The 18,637-nt window shown below is 50.7% G+C and overlaps 1 protein-coding gene across 8 annotated transcripts in view; it reads left to right on the forward strand.

Moving 5' to 3' along the window:
- PAX7 (paired box 7) overlaps positions 1-18,637 on the forward strand; it is a 158,880-nt gene that overhangs the window by 59,479 nt on the left and 80,764 nt on the right. For all 8 annotated transcript variants that reach the window (XM_085559014.1, XM_085559019.1, XM_085559013.1 and 5 more), the window contains one exon: positions 7,816-8,015. In XM_085559014.1, coding sequence (XP_085415140.1) covers positions 7,816-8,015 — 200 coding nt within the window. The remainder of the gene's footprint in view (positions 1-7,815; positions 8,016-18,637) is intronic.

Consider the following 18,637-nt stretch of genomic DNA (forward strand, 5'->3'; position numbering starts at 1 on the left):
CCCATTTCATCCCCAATCCTGCTCCCTCCCCATTCCATTTTTTCCCAATTCCACTCCCTCCCCAATCCCATTTTGTTCCCAATCCCTCTCTCTCCCCAATCCCATTTCATCCCCAATCTTGCTCCCTCCCCAATCCCATTTCATCCCCAATCCCATTTTGTTCTAATCCTGCTCCTTCCCCAATCCCATGTTGTTCCCAATCCCTCTCCCTCCCCAATCCCATTTCATCCCCAATTCCTCTTCCTCCCCAACCCCATTTCATCCCCAATCCTGCTCCTTCCCCATTCAATTTTTTTACCAATTCCACTTCCTCCTCAATCCCTTTTCATCCCCAGTCCTGCTCCCTCCCCAATCCCATTTCATCCCAAATCCCATTTTGTTCCTAATCCTGCTCCTTCCCCAATCCCATGTTGTTCTCAATTCTTCTCCCTCCCCAATCCCATTTCATCCCCAATTCCTCTTCCTCCCCAATCCCATTTCATCCCCAATTCCTCTTCCTCCCCAATCCCATTTCATCTCCAATCCCTCTCCCTCCCCAACCCCATTTCATCCCCAGTCCCACTCCCTCCCCAATCCCATTTCATCCTCAATCCCATTTTGTTCCTAATCCCGCTCCCTTCCCAATCCCATTTCATCCCCAATCCCTCTCCCTCCCCAATCCCATTTCATCCCAAATCCCTCTCCCTCCCCAACCCCATTTCATCCCCAATCCCTCTCCCCAGTCCTGCTCCCTCCCACCTCTCCCAGTTGGTTTTTAGGGTGGCGCAGCTGCAGGGATGGAGGGAGTGGGAGGGAAGGGCCGAGGCTGCCGCGCAGCTCTGCTTCCCCTCGCCCCATCCGTCCCCCGTAATGAATGCGCTCCCACGCTGCCCAGCCCCGCTCCCGGCCGCTCCAGCACCGGCTGCGGCTCCTTGTGGAGCATCCCGGGCTCAGGCTGAGCCTGGAGGGCCTCGCTGGGGCCGCTGCCTCCTAATCCTGTTGATTAATTTAACTCCGGGTCCAGGAGGAGCCCAGAAGCTGCGGCTGGAGAGGAGGGAGGAAGAGGAGACGGGAATGGGGACGGGGGACACGGCCAGGCCCTGACTGCTGGCGGCTTTTCCTGGTCCCCTCCTCCAGTTCCAGCCTCCTCCTGCTCCTTCCAAACCCTTCCAAAGGGCTCCTGCTCGCTGCTCCCCAAACTGAACCCGCAGTTTTGCGCAGGAATGGGATTTTGGGGCCGTAATTCCCACATTTCCTCTCTCTGGAATGAGCCTCGGGACAAGGCTTTCCCCGCTCTGCTCAGGTTGCTCCAGGGGGGTTTATTCCCTCTCCCAGCTCTTCCTGAAGGTGCAGGACTCGGCACTGCCCCACACAAACCCTCAGCAGGTCCCTCCATGGGGCCACTTCTCCCCTTGGCTCCCAAAAATTGCCCAGACATTGGAATTATCTCCCTCGGAACAGCAGGAAGAGCTTCCCCACTGCATCCCTGCCGCCACTCCCAGGATGAAGCCTCAGCCTTTTTATTCCTTTCTATAACCATTTCTTTCTAAAAGCAAAGAGATTTGGGCAGTTTGAGCTTTTCACTCTGAGCTACAGAGCAGTTACTCTGAAAAAGAGGTGAAAAAACAGTGGGATTGCTCCTAAAAACCCCAAATACAGTGGGATAAGCACGAGTCCTGTAACCCACACGCTTCTCTCCTGGTTTTCCCTTCTCTCCTGGTTTTCCCCTCTCTCCTGGCTTTCCCTTCTCTGCTGGTTTTCTCTTTTCCCTTCAGTTTTCCCTTTTCCCTTTAGTTTTCCCTTCCCTCCTGGCTTTCCCTTCTCTCCTGATTTTTCCCTTTTTTCATTCGTTTTCCCTTTTCCCTTTAGTTTTCCCATTCCCTGGGAGGTTTTCGCCTCTGTTCACTCCTGACTCTGCTTTTCCCAGCAATTTTCCCAGAATGAGCTCCCAGTGGAGCCCACAGCTTCCCATCCTTCACCCTTCCCACCCAGCAAGGCGCTGCTGGAAATTTCTGCACCTTCCCCTTTGCAGGCTGCCCATGCTGAGCGAGGCTAAAACACCTCCAGGCCATTCCTGTGGCAAAATTCCCTGGAAATTTGGGTGAAAAATTCTTGTGTGCAATGCTGGCAGCCACTGTTGACACAAGGATGGGTTGGGAAAAATGAAGAGTTTGAGTTTGGGCTGAAGCCGCAGCTTTGGGATTCTCCACATCTTCAGAAATCCAGTGGCACAGGAGATTTAGGGGGAATGTGGGAATGGATTGGGCTATTCCAGCTGGTTTGGGAATGACGGCGACCTGTGGGGCTGGGAGGTGAGGGAGCTGCTGGTGGGGCGTGCTGGATGTGCCGGGAGCCCAGCCCAGCTGGAAAACATTCCCTGTCCTTCCCCACATCCCTGCCTGACAGCAGCAGCTGCTCCGGCTGGGAGCAGCTGCTCCCAGGCATTCCCTGGGAGTTTTCCTCGCTTCCAGCTTTGAGGAGCCGGGCACTTGGCACCGGGAGCTGTGGCTGCTGTTCCCAGCCCTTCCAGGCCCCCGGGGTCACTGGGGGTGGGGGGTGGCTCCCGCTGGCTCTGGCACGGCTGGAAAATGAGGATAACGCCTGGCAGGAGCCGTGGGGAAGCTTGGGAATGGAGAGGTTTATCCCGATACCGGTATCGGTGATCTCGACCCTTTTCACCCCGGAATCGGCACCACGGCGGGGACAGAGGGTGACAATCCCTCGTCCTCTCCCAAAACCTCCTGGACAAATCAGGGAAGGGAGCTGGGGGGGTTCCCTGCCCAAATCAGGGAAGGGAGCTGGGGGGGTTCCCTGCCCAGGTGAAATTTGGCACAGATCCTTTCCCGGGTGGTTTTCCCTGCCCCTGGGGAGCTCTGGATCCCGGGAGCGGGATGGGAGGAGCAGCCGAGCTCATTCATGATGGAGCTTCAGGGAATGTGCTGGAGCTTTCCAGATGTGCCTTTGCTCCTCCAAGGCCCAGATGTGCGGGCTCCTACCTGCCCTGCATCATCTGGGGCCCAGATGTGCGGCCCTGCTGCTCTCAAGCACAGATGTTCCTTCTCCTGGAGACCCCAGACCTTCCCTGGAAGTGGACAAATCCCAAAAATCTAATTTAGAAATGAATTCTGTCGACACGCGGGAAATCTTGGACATTTTTTAGGATTTCTTTTTAGGATCTTTAAAGTGTGGTGCAGGTGCTGCCCCTCTGAAGGCGTCAGGGAATTTCTCACTGATTTTGGGGGAGAAATTCAGAAATCGAAGGGGTTGGATCTAAAAGCTGAACGCATTTAAGGCACTTAATGGGATGCCAGAGCCCAGAGGAGGGAAAATCTCTCCAAGGAATGTTTTTTCCTCTCAAAAACCACCCCTGGAGCAGAGTTCCCCTGGATTCAGCACCTTCTCCAAAGTCCCACAAGCCCCGGGACATAAAAGGAATTTTGTCAGGAATGCAGAGGCTTTTTGTGGTGATCTCAGTACAAACGAGGCGGCTCCAGGGGAATCTGTGCCTCCCACCCCTCAAACCCCCCAGCAGCTGTCGGGAGCCACAGCTGCAGCTCCCAGCGCTGCCAAGGAAAAAAAAAAAAGAAGCAGATTTTTGGGTGATGATAATATAGGAGCTGAACAAAAAAGGGGTAAAAAATAGGCTGGAAAACACGGTTAGAGACTTCAGGGAACTTTATGGTCAAGCTGAGCTTATGTAAGACCTGCTTTAATCCTAAATTAGCAAAGGTTGGCCCGAAAGAAAAAGGACTTTGCTGTGAGCACGATTTGGTTCTGGCTCTCAGTGAGGCTGGGTGGGTCCTGTGGAAAACAACAGCCAGGCTGGGAAGGGAAAAAATCAATTTGTGCAGTGAATCCCCTGTTTTCTTGGGAAAGAAGGAAAAGGTGGCAGGGCCAGAGCTGTCCCCAGCTCAGAGGTTTCCCGTGTCCCTTCTCTGCTGCCCTGGACTGGGGGCACATCTTGTGGCCTGGAGGAGACCCTCCAAAATCAACACCTGCACCCCTCAGGGCACCCATAACCCCCACATGGAAGATCTCTGGAACTGGATTGCTCCAGGAGAGACAACATTGGAGTTCCAGCTCCTCCAAAAGCTGCTGAGGACCTGGGGGATTTCCATGTGGGGACTTCTCCTTGATCTCCCACTGAAAACCATGGAGCAAAACCGGGTTTATTTATTCCAGCTGCACTCCTGTGGGGTCACCAGAGCCTCGGGAGGCCGTGCCTGGTGCTGGGATCAAGGCAGGGAGAAGGGAAAGGGAAAAGTCCAGGTGGAGGAATGAATGACTGATTAAACATTGGGAAGGGACTGGATGGCGCCTGAATTCCGTAGGAAATTTGGGAGTTGAAGAGCTGAGCTGTGTCCTCTGGGCAGCCCAACCTCCAGCAATGCCGAGCTGGAAAGGTTTTTCCCGTCTGTGAAAATTCCCAGTTTTTCCTTCCTAAGTTTTAAAAACTGAAGCCTCCAAGTTGGTAAAACACGGGAGGAAATTGGGCAGCACAAGTCAAACATCATTCGTTGACAACATTTCCATTCCTGCCTTTTTGGGGGCAAAACGGGCAACTCTGAAACAGGAATTTCCAAGGAAAAATGGAGATGAGCCAAATGCTGGAAGTTCTTTTTTTCTGTAACAATTTGAATCGGGGACTATGAGCTCCCCTTTTCCTGTGGGAAGTTTTCGTTTTCCAAGGTTCTCTCTGCAATGTGAGGAAAACAATTGGTAGAAAATGCTAAAAAAAGCATAAAACCAGTGGATGCTCTGTCCACGGGACAGAGAACTGGAGATTCCTCATCCCTGGAAGTGTCCAAGGCCAGGCTGGATGGGGCCTGGAGCAACCTGGGATCTTGGAAGGGGTGGAGTGGGATGAGATTTAAGGTCCCTCCCAGCCCAAACTAGTCTGGGATTTCAGGATTCCTATGGCTGGGGAATTGAGGCACTGGGATTCCAGGATTATCATGGCTGGGGAATTGAGGTGCTGGGATTCCAGGATTCCCATGGCTGGGGAATTGAGGGACTGGGATTCCAGGATTCCCATGGCTGGGGAATTGAGGGATTGGGATTCCAGGATTCCCATGGCTGGGGAATTGAGGTGCTGGGATTCCAGGATTCCCATGGCTGGGGAATTGAGGGACTGGGATTCCAGGATTCCCATGGCTGTGGAGACAGGGCCTGGGATTCCAGGATTCCCATGGCTGGGGAATTGAGGTGCTGGGATTCCAGGATTCCCATGGCTGGGGAATTGAGGGATTTGGATTCCAGGATTCCCATGGCTGTGGAGACAGGGCCTGGGATTCCAGGATTCCCATGGCTGTGGAATTGAGGTGCTGGGATTCCAGGATTCCCATGGCTGGGCAATTGAGGTGCTGGGATTCCAGGATTCCCATGGCTGGGGAATTGAGGGACTGGGATTCCAGGATTCCCATGGCTGTGGAGACAGGGACTGGGATTCCAGGATTCCCATGGCTGTGGAATTGAGGGACTGGGATTCCAGGATTCCCATGGCTGGGGAATTGAGGGACTGGGATTCCAGGATTTCCATGGCTGTGGAGACAGGGACTGGGATTCCAGGATTCCCATGGCTGTGGAGACAGGGCCTGGGATTCCAGGATTCCCATGGCTGTGGAGACAGGGACTGGGATTCCAGGATTCCCATGGCTGGGGAATTGAGGGATTTGGATTCCAGGATTCCCATGGCTGTGGAGACAGGGCCTGGGATTCCAGGATTCCCATGGCTGTGGAATTGAGGTGCTGGGATTCCAGGATTCCCATGGCTGGGCAATTGAGGCACTGGGATTCCAGGATTCCCATGGCTGGGCAATTGAGGTGCTGGGATTCCAGGATTCCCATGGCTGGGGAATTGAGGGACTGGGATTCCAGGATTCCCATGGCTGTGGAGACAGGGACTGGGATTCCAATATTCCCATGGCTGTGGAATTGAGGTGCTGGGATTCCAGGATTCCCATGGCTGGGGAATTGAGGTGCTGGGATTCCAGGATTCCCATGGCTGTGGAGACAGGGCCTGGGATTCCAGGATTCCCATGGCTGGGGAATTGAGGTGCTGGGATTTCAGGATTCCCATGGCTGGGGAGTTGAGGGATTTGGATTCCAGGATTCCCATGGCTGTGGAGACAGGGACTGGGATTCCAGGATTCCCATGGCTGGGGAATTGAGGTGCTGGGATTCCAGGATTCCCATGGCTGTGGAATTGAGGTGCTGGGATTCCAGGATTCCCATGGCTGGGGAATTGAGGGACTGGGATTCCAGGATTCCCATGGCTGTGGAATTGAGGTGCTGGGATTCCAGGATTCCCATGGCTGTGGAATTGAGGTGCTGGGATTCCAATATTCCCATGGCTGTGGAATTGAGGTGCTGGGATTCCAGGATTCCCATGGCTGGGGAATTGAGGGACTCCTTTTCTCGGATATTGGGAAGAAATTCCCCCCGGCATGGAATTCCCGGAGAAGCTGCGGCTGCCCCGGACCCCTGGAGTGCCCTGGGGTGGTGGGAGGTGTCGGTGCCCACGGCAGGCGGTGGCACTGGATGGACTCGGAGGCCTTTCCAACCCAAACTGGAATTTGATTCTCGCTGCAATTAATGAGGGAACGGGAGCGTTTTTGGGCTGGTTTATTACTCAGACCAACTTTAGCAGTGTGAGATTTGTGAGAGCAAGGAGCCACTTCTAGCTCACGAGTAGCCACGAGTTCTTTGTTAAAAGACAATCTGTAACTTTTTAATCTAACGGACAGATGTCACAAAGGTTGTTTCGTTTTTCTAACTTACTACTTTCACTTAATTTTGCTGCACTGCGGATACTTTTACCTAATTGGCTATTACACATATACATGATTATATTCTAATATAAGGAATATAGTTGTATTCTAATATATGGAATATAGTTATGGTTATATTCTAATATATGGAATATCATTATAGTTATATTCTAATGTATAGAATATAGTTATAGTTATATTCTAATATATGGCATATAGTTATGGTTATATTCTAATATATGGAATATAGTTATGGTTATATTCTAATATATGGAATATAGTTATAGTTATATTCTAATGCATAGAATATAGTTATAGTTATATTCTAATATATGGAATATAGTTATGGTTATATTCTAATGTATAGAATATAGTTATGCTTATATTCTAATATATTGAATATAGTTATAGTTATATTCTAATATACAGAATACAGTTACAGTTATATTCTAATATATAGAATATTGGTACTGTTATATTCTTATATATAGAATATTGGTACTGTTATATTCTTATATATGGACTACAGTTACAGTTATATTCTAATATATAGAATATAGTTATGGTTATATTCTAATCTATAGAATATAGTTATGGTTATATTCTAATCTATGGACTACATTTATAGTTATATTCTAATATATATAATATAGTTATATAGTTCCAATATTCTATTCTAACTTCTAAACTCTTAGCTTAGTCTATTTAACTACACTCCTACATTAAAAACCCTTCATCATTTTATTAAGTTTCTCACTTAAGGCGTATTCTTACAACTGTAGAACCATAAGTTTGTGATTTTTCTGCCTGATGTCTGTGTATTATATTTTTACATTAATCCAACCTACAGCCTTTTCACATCAATCTAATTTAATTCTTTTTACCCTAACCCAATGCGCAGCCTTTTCCTAAGGCTGCGGATCAATCCCTCCAGTGGAAGCTCCCGTTTTCCCCGTTCCCGCGTAGGGAGGTTCGCCATTCCAAACTTGGTTTTCCTGGCTTTTCTGGGCTTTTCCCGTTCCAAGCTTTCTCCCGGTGGGACTGAGGGTCTCTCCGCTGTCCGCAGGGAACCGCCTGGACGAGGGCTCGGACGTGGAGTCGGAGCCGGACCTGCCGCTGAAGCGGAAGCAGCGCCGCAGCCGCACCACGTTCACGGCGGAGCAGCTGGAGGAGCTGGAGAAGGCCTTCGAGAGGACCCACTACCCCGACATCTACACCCGCGAGGAGCTGGCCCAGCGCACCAAGCTCACCGAGGCCCGCGTCCAGGTAAGGCCCGGCCTAACCGCGCACAGGGCCCGGCCTAAGTAATGCTGCGCGCCGCCGGCTTAACCCGGCACGTTCCGGCTCGCTCGGCATAGCCCAGACTAACCCTGTGTATCCCAGCCTAGCCCTGCTCTCCCTGGCCTAACCCCGCTCAGCCCAGACTAACCCTGTGTATCCCAGCCTAGCCCTGCTCTCCCTGGCCTAACCCCGCTCAGCCCAGACTAACCCTGTGTATCCCAGCCTAGCCCTGCTCTCCCTGGCCTAACCCCGCTCAGCCCAGACTAACCATGTGTATCCCAGCCTAGCCCTGCTCTCCCTGGCCTAACCCCGCTCAGCCCAGACTAACCCTGTGTATCCCAGCCTAGCCCTGCTCTCCCTGGCCTAACCATGCACAGCCCAGACTAACCCTGTGTATCCCAGCCTAGCCCTGCTCTCCATGGTCTAACCATGCACAGCCCAGCCTAACCATGCTCAGCCCAGACTAACCCTGTGTATCCCAGCCTAGCCCTGCTCTCCCTGGCCTAACCCCGCTCAGCCCAGACTAACCCTGTGTATCCCAGCCTAGCCCTGTGTATCCCAGCCTAGCCCTGCTCTCCGTGGTCTAACCATGCACAGCCCAGCCTAACCCTGTGTATCCCAGCCTAACCCTGCTCTCCGTGGTCTAACCCTGCTCAGCCCAGCCTAACCCCATGATCCCCGTCCAGAACGCGGCTGCTCCTTCGCTGCCTCCTCTTACCAGAGCAAAGCCTTTGCTTGAACGGGTTCAAACCCTCGGATCAAAGCAGATCCGTGCTGGGAACTCCGTCTGGGCACGGGCACAACAGGCATTCCCACCTTTGGATAATTGTGGTTATTTTGGTGATTAATTCGGATTTCTGACTGGTACAATGGGATGTTCACTTGTCCCAGGACTCACCCCACGTCAGCCCCAAGGGCTTCTCGGCCCTGCTTTCTTCTCAGATTGTGGTTGGAAACCAAAATGTTCTTCTCCTTGGCAATACCCCTCAGGGACGCGTTGGGAGATTAGTTCTTATCCCAATATCCTGGGGAAATGCAGGAAAACCACCAGGAGCTACGTAACCCTGGGATGGCGTCCCACAGAGCTGGGGGAAAGCCCAGAGATCTTTAGGCATCACCTCCCCTTGGAGAGGAGCTGGGAACGAGGCGGCTCCGAGGTGGGAGCCGAGGTCAAACCCAGCTCTGCCTCGGGTCCCGTCCAAGTCGCCCACATTCCCACGGATTCGGAGAGGCCCTCTGGCTTTGGCCTCTCCAGCGGTACCAGCTGCAGGCTTTGCATCCCCGTTGGGACCCGCAGGCAGAGTTTGGCATTTTCTCTTGGAGGCCATCCCTCCGCCTGTCCCTGCTGGGGGGGTTTTATTCCCGGCTGGAGCAATCCCAGATTTCCCAGCCTGGCCCCGCGGAGCGGATCGGATTTTGCGACGTTGGCGAGTCCCGCGTGTGAATTTTCAGACCAGTTTTGGGATGGTTTTTTTTTTCCTCCCCCTTGGGAGCGCAAGAAGAGCAGGGGGGAGGGTAGGAGAGGGGAGGAGCGGGAAGGGAGGGTTTGGAGCTGGGAATTCTGACATGGACACGATGGATGGCCCTGGTGGGAGCGGCACATGGAGCCCCTTATGTGTCCCACATAAAGGGGGACAGCGGCGTGTGCAAACAGCACCGGGATGGGCAGATCCTGGGATAATGGGATCCCTCGGGAAAGGGGGAGGGATTGGGGAATGGGGATTGGGGACTGGGAGGGTCTCAGCAGTGAAACGGGGACCCCCACAGTCCGTGCTCCCGGCAGGAATCCCACGTGCCGTGGGAGCAGGGAAAGGACTCTTGGGGCTCTCTCCTGCTGGAGAAACGCTCCTGGAATTAGCTTTTCCAGAGGAAAATGAGCTTTTCCAAAGGAAAAATAGCTTTACCAGAGAAAAATTAGGTTTTCCAAAGGAAAAGGAGGGTTTCCAGACGAAAATGAGCTTTTCCAAAGGAAAATGAGTTTTTCCAGAGCAAAATGAAGTTTTCCAAAGGAAAAGGAGGTTTTCCAGAGGTAAATGACCTTTCCCAAGCAAAATGCACTTTTCCAAAGGAAAATGAGCTTTTCCAGAGCAAAATGAGGTTTTCTAAAGGAAAAGGATGTTTTCCCAAGCAGAATGCACTTTTCCAAAGGAAAATGAGCTTTTCCAGAGCAAAATGAAGTGTTCCAAAGGAAAACAAGATTTTCCAGAGGAAAATGAGGTTTTCCAAAGGAAAATGAGGTTTTCCAGAGGAAAATGAGCTTTTCCAAAGGGAACCAGGCTGGGTTTGCCTGGGGGCATTGGGATGAGGATGTGCTCACCCAGGAACTGCCCAAGAGTTTTGGGGTTTTCCCCTTCAATGTTTTGAGCTTTTGGGGTTTTCCCCTCCTAGGAATGGGGGTGTCCCTCCCTCCTGGTTAAGGATTTTTCCCAAAGAATTGTCCAGCGCTCCCAGCACTCCCAGCAGGTGCTGTCACCTCCCCGCCGCTTCCTCCTGGGAAATCCTGGATTTTCCTGGAGCTGTCACCTCCCTGCCGCTTCCTCCTGGGAAATCCTGGATTTTCCTGGAGCTGTCACCTCCCCGCTGCTTCCTCCTGGGAAATCCTGGATTTTCCTGGAGCCATCATCCCTCTAGACTTGGCTGTGGAGACTGGAGAAGGAAATCCAGCACAACTTATGCTGGCCTGGCTTTGATCTCGGCCCAGGGAGTTCAGAAGTGGGGATTGGGTGTCCGTGTAGGATCAGGGATGTTTGGAGCCTGGGAAAGTGGCTCATTAAGGGAATGAAGCCACCCAGGGTTGGAATGTGTGAATTCCCCCGTTTTGTTTTGCACGGTTCTGCCCTAATTGTGTAGGTGGGCACAAGCTGTCAAGCAGGGGATAGCAAATGGATGTTCCTGTGGTAAATAATGGGAAAAAATGGAATTTTGAGGGAGAGAAGAGTTTGGGGAACACTGTGGGATGGGCACGAGGGGCACTGAGGAGGAAGAGCACCAAAACTCCAAGGAGAGCACAAAACTTTTCCCAAGGATCTGCGAGAACAGAGGGAGGAAGGACAAGCAAACAAACAAAAAAATTCATTAAATAAATGTATAAAGCCCTTTTCCCTTGTCCCAGACTCATCCCTCCCTGCTCCCAGGCCCTGGGTGAGGAGGCTCCTGCCAGGGCTGTGCAGCAGCTGCTCTCCAAGGCACATTCCTGCTGCCTTTCTCATCCCAGCAGCCTGGCACGGGCGGCTCCTTCCCACCACCTGATTTTCTGCGTCTCAGGGCTGATCTTCCGCCGCCTCTCGGGATCTGCAGGCAGCGCTCAGGCAGGACCTGGTGCAAAAAAATAAAAAATAAAATAGCCCCATGCCCGATAAACCCACGTGGGCACATCCAGCAGGGGATCTTCCCACACCTCGGGGGGTCTCTGCTGTCTTCGCTGAGTTTTTAAGCCAAGAGTTGGGTTTGGGGTTAAAACCAGCTCTAAGGCAGCAGGGCCAGCTCAGAGCAGGGCTCTGGGGGTGTTCACGAGGTTTGGAGGGACAGGACAAGGGGAATGGCTCTGGACTAATAGAGGGACAGTTCAGATGGGATATCTGGGAGAAATTCCTCCCTGCGATGGGGTGAGGCCCTGGCACAGGCTGTCCAGGGAAGCTGTGGCTGCCCCACGATCCCTGGAAGTGTCCAAGGCCAGGCTGGATGGGGCTTGGAGCCCCCTGGAATAGTGGGAGGTGTCCCTGCCCATGGCAGGGGTGGCACTGGGTGGGCTTTGAGGTCCCTCCAAACCACCCTGGGACTCATCCCATGACTCATTCCATGGTTCATCCCATGATTCATCCCATGGTTCATTCCATGGTTCCATGAGGGACCTCATCAGTGTCTGCCCATCCTCCTCATCCCTGAGCTCCCCGTGTGGGGTGGGGGCAGAGGCACGGACGGGTTTGTGACCCCAGAGAGGGACTGGAGAACAGCTGCCCCACATCTGGTCCTTGTTCCACTCCTCCCCTGGATCACAGCTCAGGGGTGGCTTTCTTCCTGCAGCCGTTCCTGCATCCTATTCCTAGTCTTATTCTATTCCTGCATCCAACTCCTATTCCCATTCCCATTCCTATTCCTATTTCTGTTCCTATTCCTACATCCAATTCCAATTCCTACATCCAATTCCAATTCCTATTCCTATTCCTATTCCTATTCCTATTCCTATTCCTATTCCTATTCCTATTCCTATTCCTATTCCCATTCCTGTGTCCTATTCCCATTCCTGCATTCTATTCCCATTCCTGCATTCTATTCCCATTCCTATTTCTATTCCCATTCTTGTTCCTGTTCCTATTCCTATCTTATTACCATTCCTGCATCTTATTCCTATTTCTGCATCCCATTCCCATTCCCATTCCCATTCCCATTCCCATTCCCGTTCCCGTTCCCATTCCTGTTCCCATTCCCATTCCCATTCCCGTTCCCGTTCCCATTCCCATTCCCATTCCCATTCCCATTCCCATTCCCATACCCACTCTTGTTCCCATTCCCGTTCCCATTCCCATTCCCATTCCCATTCCCATTCCCGCTCCCATTTCCATTCCCATTCCCACTCTCGCTCCTGTTCCTATTCCTGTTCCTGCTCCTATTCCCCCTCCTGCTCTCTCTCCTGCTCCTGCTCCTGTTCCTGCTCCTGTTCCTCTACCCATTCCCGTTCCCACTCCCACTTCTGTTCCCGTTTCCATTCCTTTTCCCGGTTCCCGGTTCCCGTTCCCATTCCCGTTTCCGTTCCCGTTCCCACTCCGTGCCCTGCTGCCTGCACGGGGTCTGGCGGGGTCACCTTTGGGTGCTCGGGATGCACATTCCAGCCCTGGCTCCCAGGGATGATGAGTGACAACGGGTTAATCCCAGGCTGGGCCCAGCCAGGGGTGAGCCCGCGTGGATTTCCGTGGGAATTCCAGGGATTTATCCCTGTCCTGACTCAGGGGAAGGAATTCTCACCCATCTGCGAGCTGCCCTTCCCTCCCTCCCTCCCTCCCTCCCAGAAAACAATCCGTGAATGTCGCGGCATCAGGGAATTAACAGGAATTCGCTCTGTTCATTTAGCGGGAGCTTTGGTTTTGATCTTGGATATTTTCTGGGATTTTTCACCCGTTCTTGTAATTATCTCATGGATGACGTCAAAGTTTTGATGTGGGGAGAAAAGAAAAAAAGCTTTAAAAGGGATTTTGTGACAACTTTGAAGCTTTGCTGCCTGGCATTCCTGGTGGAGGGACTTTTCCCCAGAACAGTCCATTTCCCATAAACAATGGGGAATTTGTTTGTGGGGTGGTTTTCAGCAGGAAAATCCTTTTGCCAGGAGATTCTTCTGTAAGCGTAGAAATGAAATCCCCAAGCGATGTCGGTGTCACAAAAGCCACTGGGGCCAGTAGCCATGGGGTTGGGGAGCTGGAATTAATAATTTACCTAATTATTAATTTTAAAAAATTAGGTGTCCAGGACTATTGACAAATTAATTGTCCAGGACTGGATTAGGTTAATCCCAGTTGTGGACTGGTTTTCCCAAAGCTGTTCCATTTTTAGGGTTGGTTACCAACAACCCTCGCTGCTTATTTCTGTTATTTCACCAGCAGGAAGAAGCGGGAAGTAAAACAAAACTGTCCAAATAATCCACTTCCAACTTGGAAGTTTCTCCACTGGGAGTGTTTTCCACAAATATTCCCTGGTGCAGAGGGAATATTTCCAAATCTTCTCCTTCTTTTCCCAGTGCTGTGGTTGAACCAGGGATTGGAGGCTGTGAAATTTAACATCTAAAAAATCAGCCAGGATTTCACCCCAAATACCCCAGAGGGTGTTTTTGGCTCCTCAGCATCACCTGGGGGTGATAAAAAGCCTTGGAGAAATTCTGGGATCTGGGAATTTTGGGGATATTTCGTTCAGGGCTGCAACACCTTGGCCCCACAAAAGGAATTCCATGGATGGCTTCAGTGTTGGTTAATTATTGATGTAGTTATTTTTTATTGTGAGGTAGGGTTAGGAGAAAGATAAAGTAGGTTTACAATTTTAAAATTAATAGATTATAACATTATTTATTAATAAATTAATATATTAAAAATATTCATTAATAAATTAATATATTGATTTAAAATTAATAAATTAATTCTTTAGTAATGAAAGAGTAATAAGAATCAGGATGAAATTTTTAGGATACTTTTTTGTTTCTTTGCATTACATTTGCATTCACGTTTACCGCACCGAGAAATTCCCTTTTCCATGGGAAGGAGCTGCAATATCCAGCAGAAAATCTTCCCTCACCTGAGCTTCAGGCAAGGAAGAATTGCCTGAATTTGAATTCCAAGCCCCAGCATCTGAGCAGGGGGGGCGGGAAGGGCGCGAGGACAGGGGGATGGGAATGGGGAACGGGAATTCCCTGGAGGAGGGAGGGTTTAGGAGGGATTTTGGGAGGAGGCTCCTGGCTGGGAGCTGGGAGAGCAGCTGGAGATCCCTGGAAGTGGCCAAGGCCAGTGGCAGAGCTCACCCTGGGTCGGGGTGGCTCCGTGTGGTGGAAAAGTCTCTCCTCCCACCCGAGCTTCCAAAGAAAGGCTCAGCAGTCTCTGTTGTTGGTCTCAAGGCAGTTTATTGCAAGTTATCTCAAAGATTTTCTCCTGGGGCTGCTGTGGTTTGCTCCCAGCTCAGGCAGAGGCACACACACACCCTGACATCCTCTCTGACCCCGACTGCTTCTTCTCTCCCACCCAGGGCTGCTGCTGTCTTTTATATGGGACATTACGTGTGACATGGTTACAGTTTTCCCCAATGCCTATTACCTATATTAAATGGTGCTTTTCTATCTTTTATATGTACATTACGTGTTACATGGTTACAGTTTTCCCCAATGCCTATTACCTATATTAAATGGTGCTTTTCTACTCTAAACCAATCTGTGAGTGCCAACATCACCAAGAACATGGAGGTGAGGAAGGAGAAAGAGGGAAGACAGGACAGGCCCAAATCCCAAATCCATCTTAAAACCTCTGACCCCCATGTACAAAACCAAAACCCCCCTGTACAGCACTCAAAAATTCTTCCCTCCACTTTGTGACTACTTCTACTATAATATCTAAACTTTTGTGATTTCTTGTTCCTCCTGCAAGGTTGGTAAATCATTCCATGCTCAAACCCAAAATCACAGCTGTTTCCAGCTGCCTGCCAGGGTCTCAAATGCTTCTGAGTGGGGTCTGGAACCTCCAGAAATGTCTGAGGGACATTTTGAGTTCCAACAGGCCAGCTTGGAGCACCCTGGGATGGTGGGAGGTGTGGAATTGGGAACGTGGTCAGGTTCAGGGTCTGTAGGGCCAGCTTCTGTAGGATGTGTGGGGCAGGGAATGCGTGACCCAAAGGGAGAATTCCACAGCTGGAAGTGCTCCCTGGAGCCTGATCCCCCTCCTTTGAGGGATGCAGGATCATCGTAGTGATCCCAGAGGACCCTCCATCCGCAGAAGGGGATCAGTAAAGCGGATTTTAGATCAAATCGCGGATTTTGTGCTGGGATGGGAACCTTGGAGCTGCCTTTTTGTGCTGTTCTGCCTTTCCTCGAGTCCTTGAGCCCCTGGTGCCCGGCAGGGTGGGAATGGTTGGGTTTTCCAGAGGCCAAAGCGCTGGAGGAGCCCCAGGCCCTGTTTGTGTTTCTCGACCGCCCCACACCAAACCCATTTAGGGCAGCAGGGTCTGTCCTGTTGGCCCCGAACCAAACGGAACCTCCCGGGGCTTTCAGGAGCAGAACTTCTACCCCAAAACTTCCTCCCCAGCCAGGGCAGGGACCAAAACCTTCGTGCTCCCAGTTCCAGCCCAGTAAACCCAGTAAGGAGGGTGGCCAAGGCTTCAGCGTCCCCAGTCCCCAGGGACACCGTGGGGTTTGGGGGTCAGCACTGGGGAGGGTTTGCCACACTCAGAGCAGGCTTTGCTGAGCCGGGTTTAACCCTCCGAGAGCTTTTCTTGGCAGAGGAGATCTCGATGGAGGCGCTGCAAAGCCCAGCCTGGCTGAGCAGCAAATCTGCCCCTCCTGCACCTCCCAGGGTGCCAGCATCAAAGCTGGCCCCGAAATGTTCCCGTGCAGCTCTTAAAACGTTCAGCTTTGGCTGCCAGGAGATAAATATTTATAAAATATTCATAAATTTAAAAAAAAATATTGATAAAATATTGATAAAATATTGATAAAATATATATTTATTTACAAAATATTGCAGCTTCCTCACAGCACCCAGCCCTTCCTGGTGTTTGGCACCTTCCCCGAGCTCCAGCTCAGACAGGGATAATCAGGGAAGCAAAACACAGGGGTGGGTTTAAAGTTTATATTTTATTATATTTAATATAAATTATAAGAATTTATATAACGTTTACATTTGATTTTACTTTATTTAAAGTTTATATTTGATTTTAGCAGCATCTCCTCTGCCAGCTGAAATCACCCCTGGCAAGGGGGTGATTAATGTATTTATTTTTTTTGTTTTCAGGTAGGATTAGGAGAAAGGTAACCTAGGTTTAAAATTTTAAAAGGGTATCAAGAAAAATTTATTAACAGTAATTAAAAGAAGGAGTAATAAGAATCAGAGTAAAATCTTTAGAATACTTTTTTATTTATTTACGTTACATGTTCTGAGCCATGCTCAGAGCCAGGGTTAGATAGGGAAGAAAAACACAGCGATGGGCTTAAAGTTTATATTTAACTATATTTAATATAAATTATAAGAATTTATACAATGTTTACATTTGATTTTAGCAGCATCTCCTCTGCCAGCTGAATCACCCCTGGCAAACAGAACTTGTAAAACTTAGAGCTGGAAAACACTGATGGCAAACAGTGGCCAAAAGCTGGTTTGTTCCATGGGAACATAATTTTATTTAAAATTGGTATTAATTCTGTGTGGAGGGGTAAAGCTGCGGCGCTGGGCAGAGCTTGGGGCTGGGCCTTCAGCCTGGCTTTAGGAACCCTCACGTGGAAGTGGAACCTCTGTGCCATTCCCCCCATCCCATTCCCCCCGTTCCATTCCCCCAGTCCCACTCCCTCCATCCCACTCCCCTCTATCCCAGTTCCCCAATCCCATTCCCCTCTATCCCATTCCCCTGTATCCCATTTTTTCTATCCCATTACCCCAATCCCATTCCCTCTATCCCATTCCCCCCATCCCATTCCCCTTTATCCCATTGCCTCAAATCCCACTCCCCCCTATCCCATTCCTTCTATCCCATTCCCCTTTATCCCATTCCCCTCTATCCCCTTCCCCCTCTATCCCATTCCTTCTATCCCACTCTCTTCTATCCCATTCCCTCCATCCCATTTCCCTCTATGCAATCCCATTCCCCTCTATCCCATTCCCTCCATCTCTTTCCCCTCTATCCCATTCCCTTCTATCCTATTTTACCTCTATCCCATTCCCTCTATCCCATTCCCCCAATCCCATTCCCCTCTATCCCACTCCCACCTATCCCACTCCCTCTATCCCATTCCCCTCACCCTATTCCCCTCTATCCCATTCCTCCAATCCCATTCCCTCTATCCCATTCCCTCTATCCCATTCCCTTCTATCCTATTTTCCCTCTATCCCATTCCCTTCTATCCTATTTTCCCTCTATCCCATTCTCCCCATCCCACTCCCCTCTATTCCCTTCCTTCTATCCCATTACTCCATCCCATTCTCCTTTATTCCATTCCCCCATTCCTTCTATCCCATTCCCCCAAATCCCATTCCCTCTATCCCATTCCCTCTATCCCATTCCCCCATCCCATTCCCCTTTATTCCATTCCTTCTATCCCCTTCTCCCAAATCCCATTCCCCCAAATCCCACTCCCCTCTATCCCATTCCCCCAAATCCCACTCCCCTCTATCCCATTCCCCCCATTCCCCCATCCCATTCCCTTGAGGAAGTTTTTCAGGAACGTTGCAGCCCTGCAGGAACCAACATCCCAGTGAAACGTTTCCCTGCTCACAAGGGCTTGTTTAACCAAAACCAGGTGATTTCCCATTAAAAAAACCCCTACTCACCTGTTCATTGAAACCCTACAAACAACTTCCACCTCCGGGAACTGGGATGTGCCGGCAGGAATTCAGGCTGAATTCCCTGGATAATCTCATTTGCGAGGAGCCATTTGTTCTGCTCCACTAACCGGGTTTAAAATGGAATATTTCCTATTTATCTCCACCACATCAGAGGAAGAGTCTCAGCACCGAGCAGGGACAGCAGAAAAAAAACCCAAACGGGCCCCAGATCTGTGCATCCTGCTGGGATTTTTCTCCCTGTTCTTTTGGGAATTCTCTCAGTGGCCTCGGTGATGCCCCCTCGTCCCTGGTGTCACAGGCAGCAGAGGAAATGTCCCCACCGTGGTGTGCGGGGATTTAGGGGATCCCACCTGGGAGGGTGGAGCGGGGAATATTTGGGGTGTGCTGAGGCCCTGACCCGGCAAAATCCCCTTTTCCCAGGTGGGAAGGGTCCTCAGCTGACCCTGTGGAATATTTGGGGTGTCCTGAGCCCTTGGGCTGGGAGAATCCCATTTTTCCATCTGGGAAGGGCTCTCAGATGATATTTTGGAATATTTGGGGTGTCCTGATCCCCTGACCCAGCAAAATCTCATTTTCCCCAGCTGGGAA

This window comes from Lonchura striata, chromosome 21 (genome assembly GCF_050655825.1).
Source record: "Lonchura striata isolate lonStrDom1 chromosome 21, ASM5065582v1, whole genome shotgun sequence".
In the NCBI taxonomy this organism is placed as follows: Eukaryota; Metazoa; Chordata; class Aves; order Passeriformes; family Estrildidae; genus Lonchura; species Lonchura striata.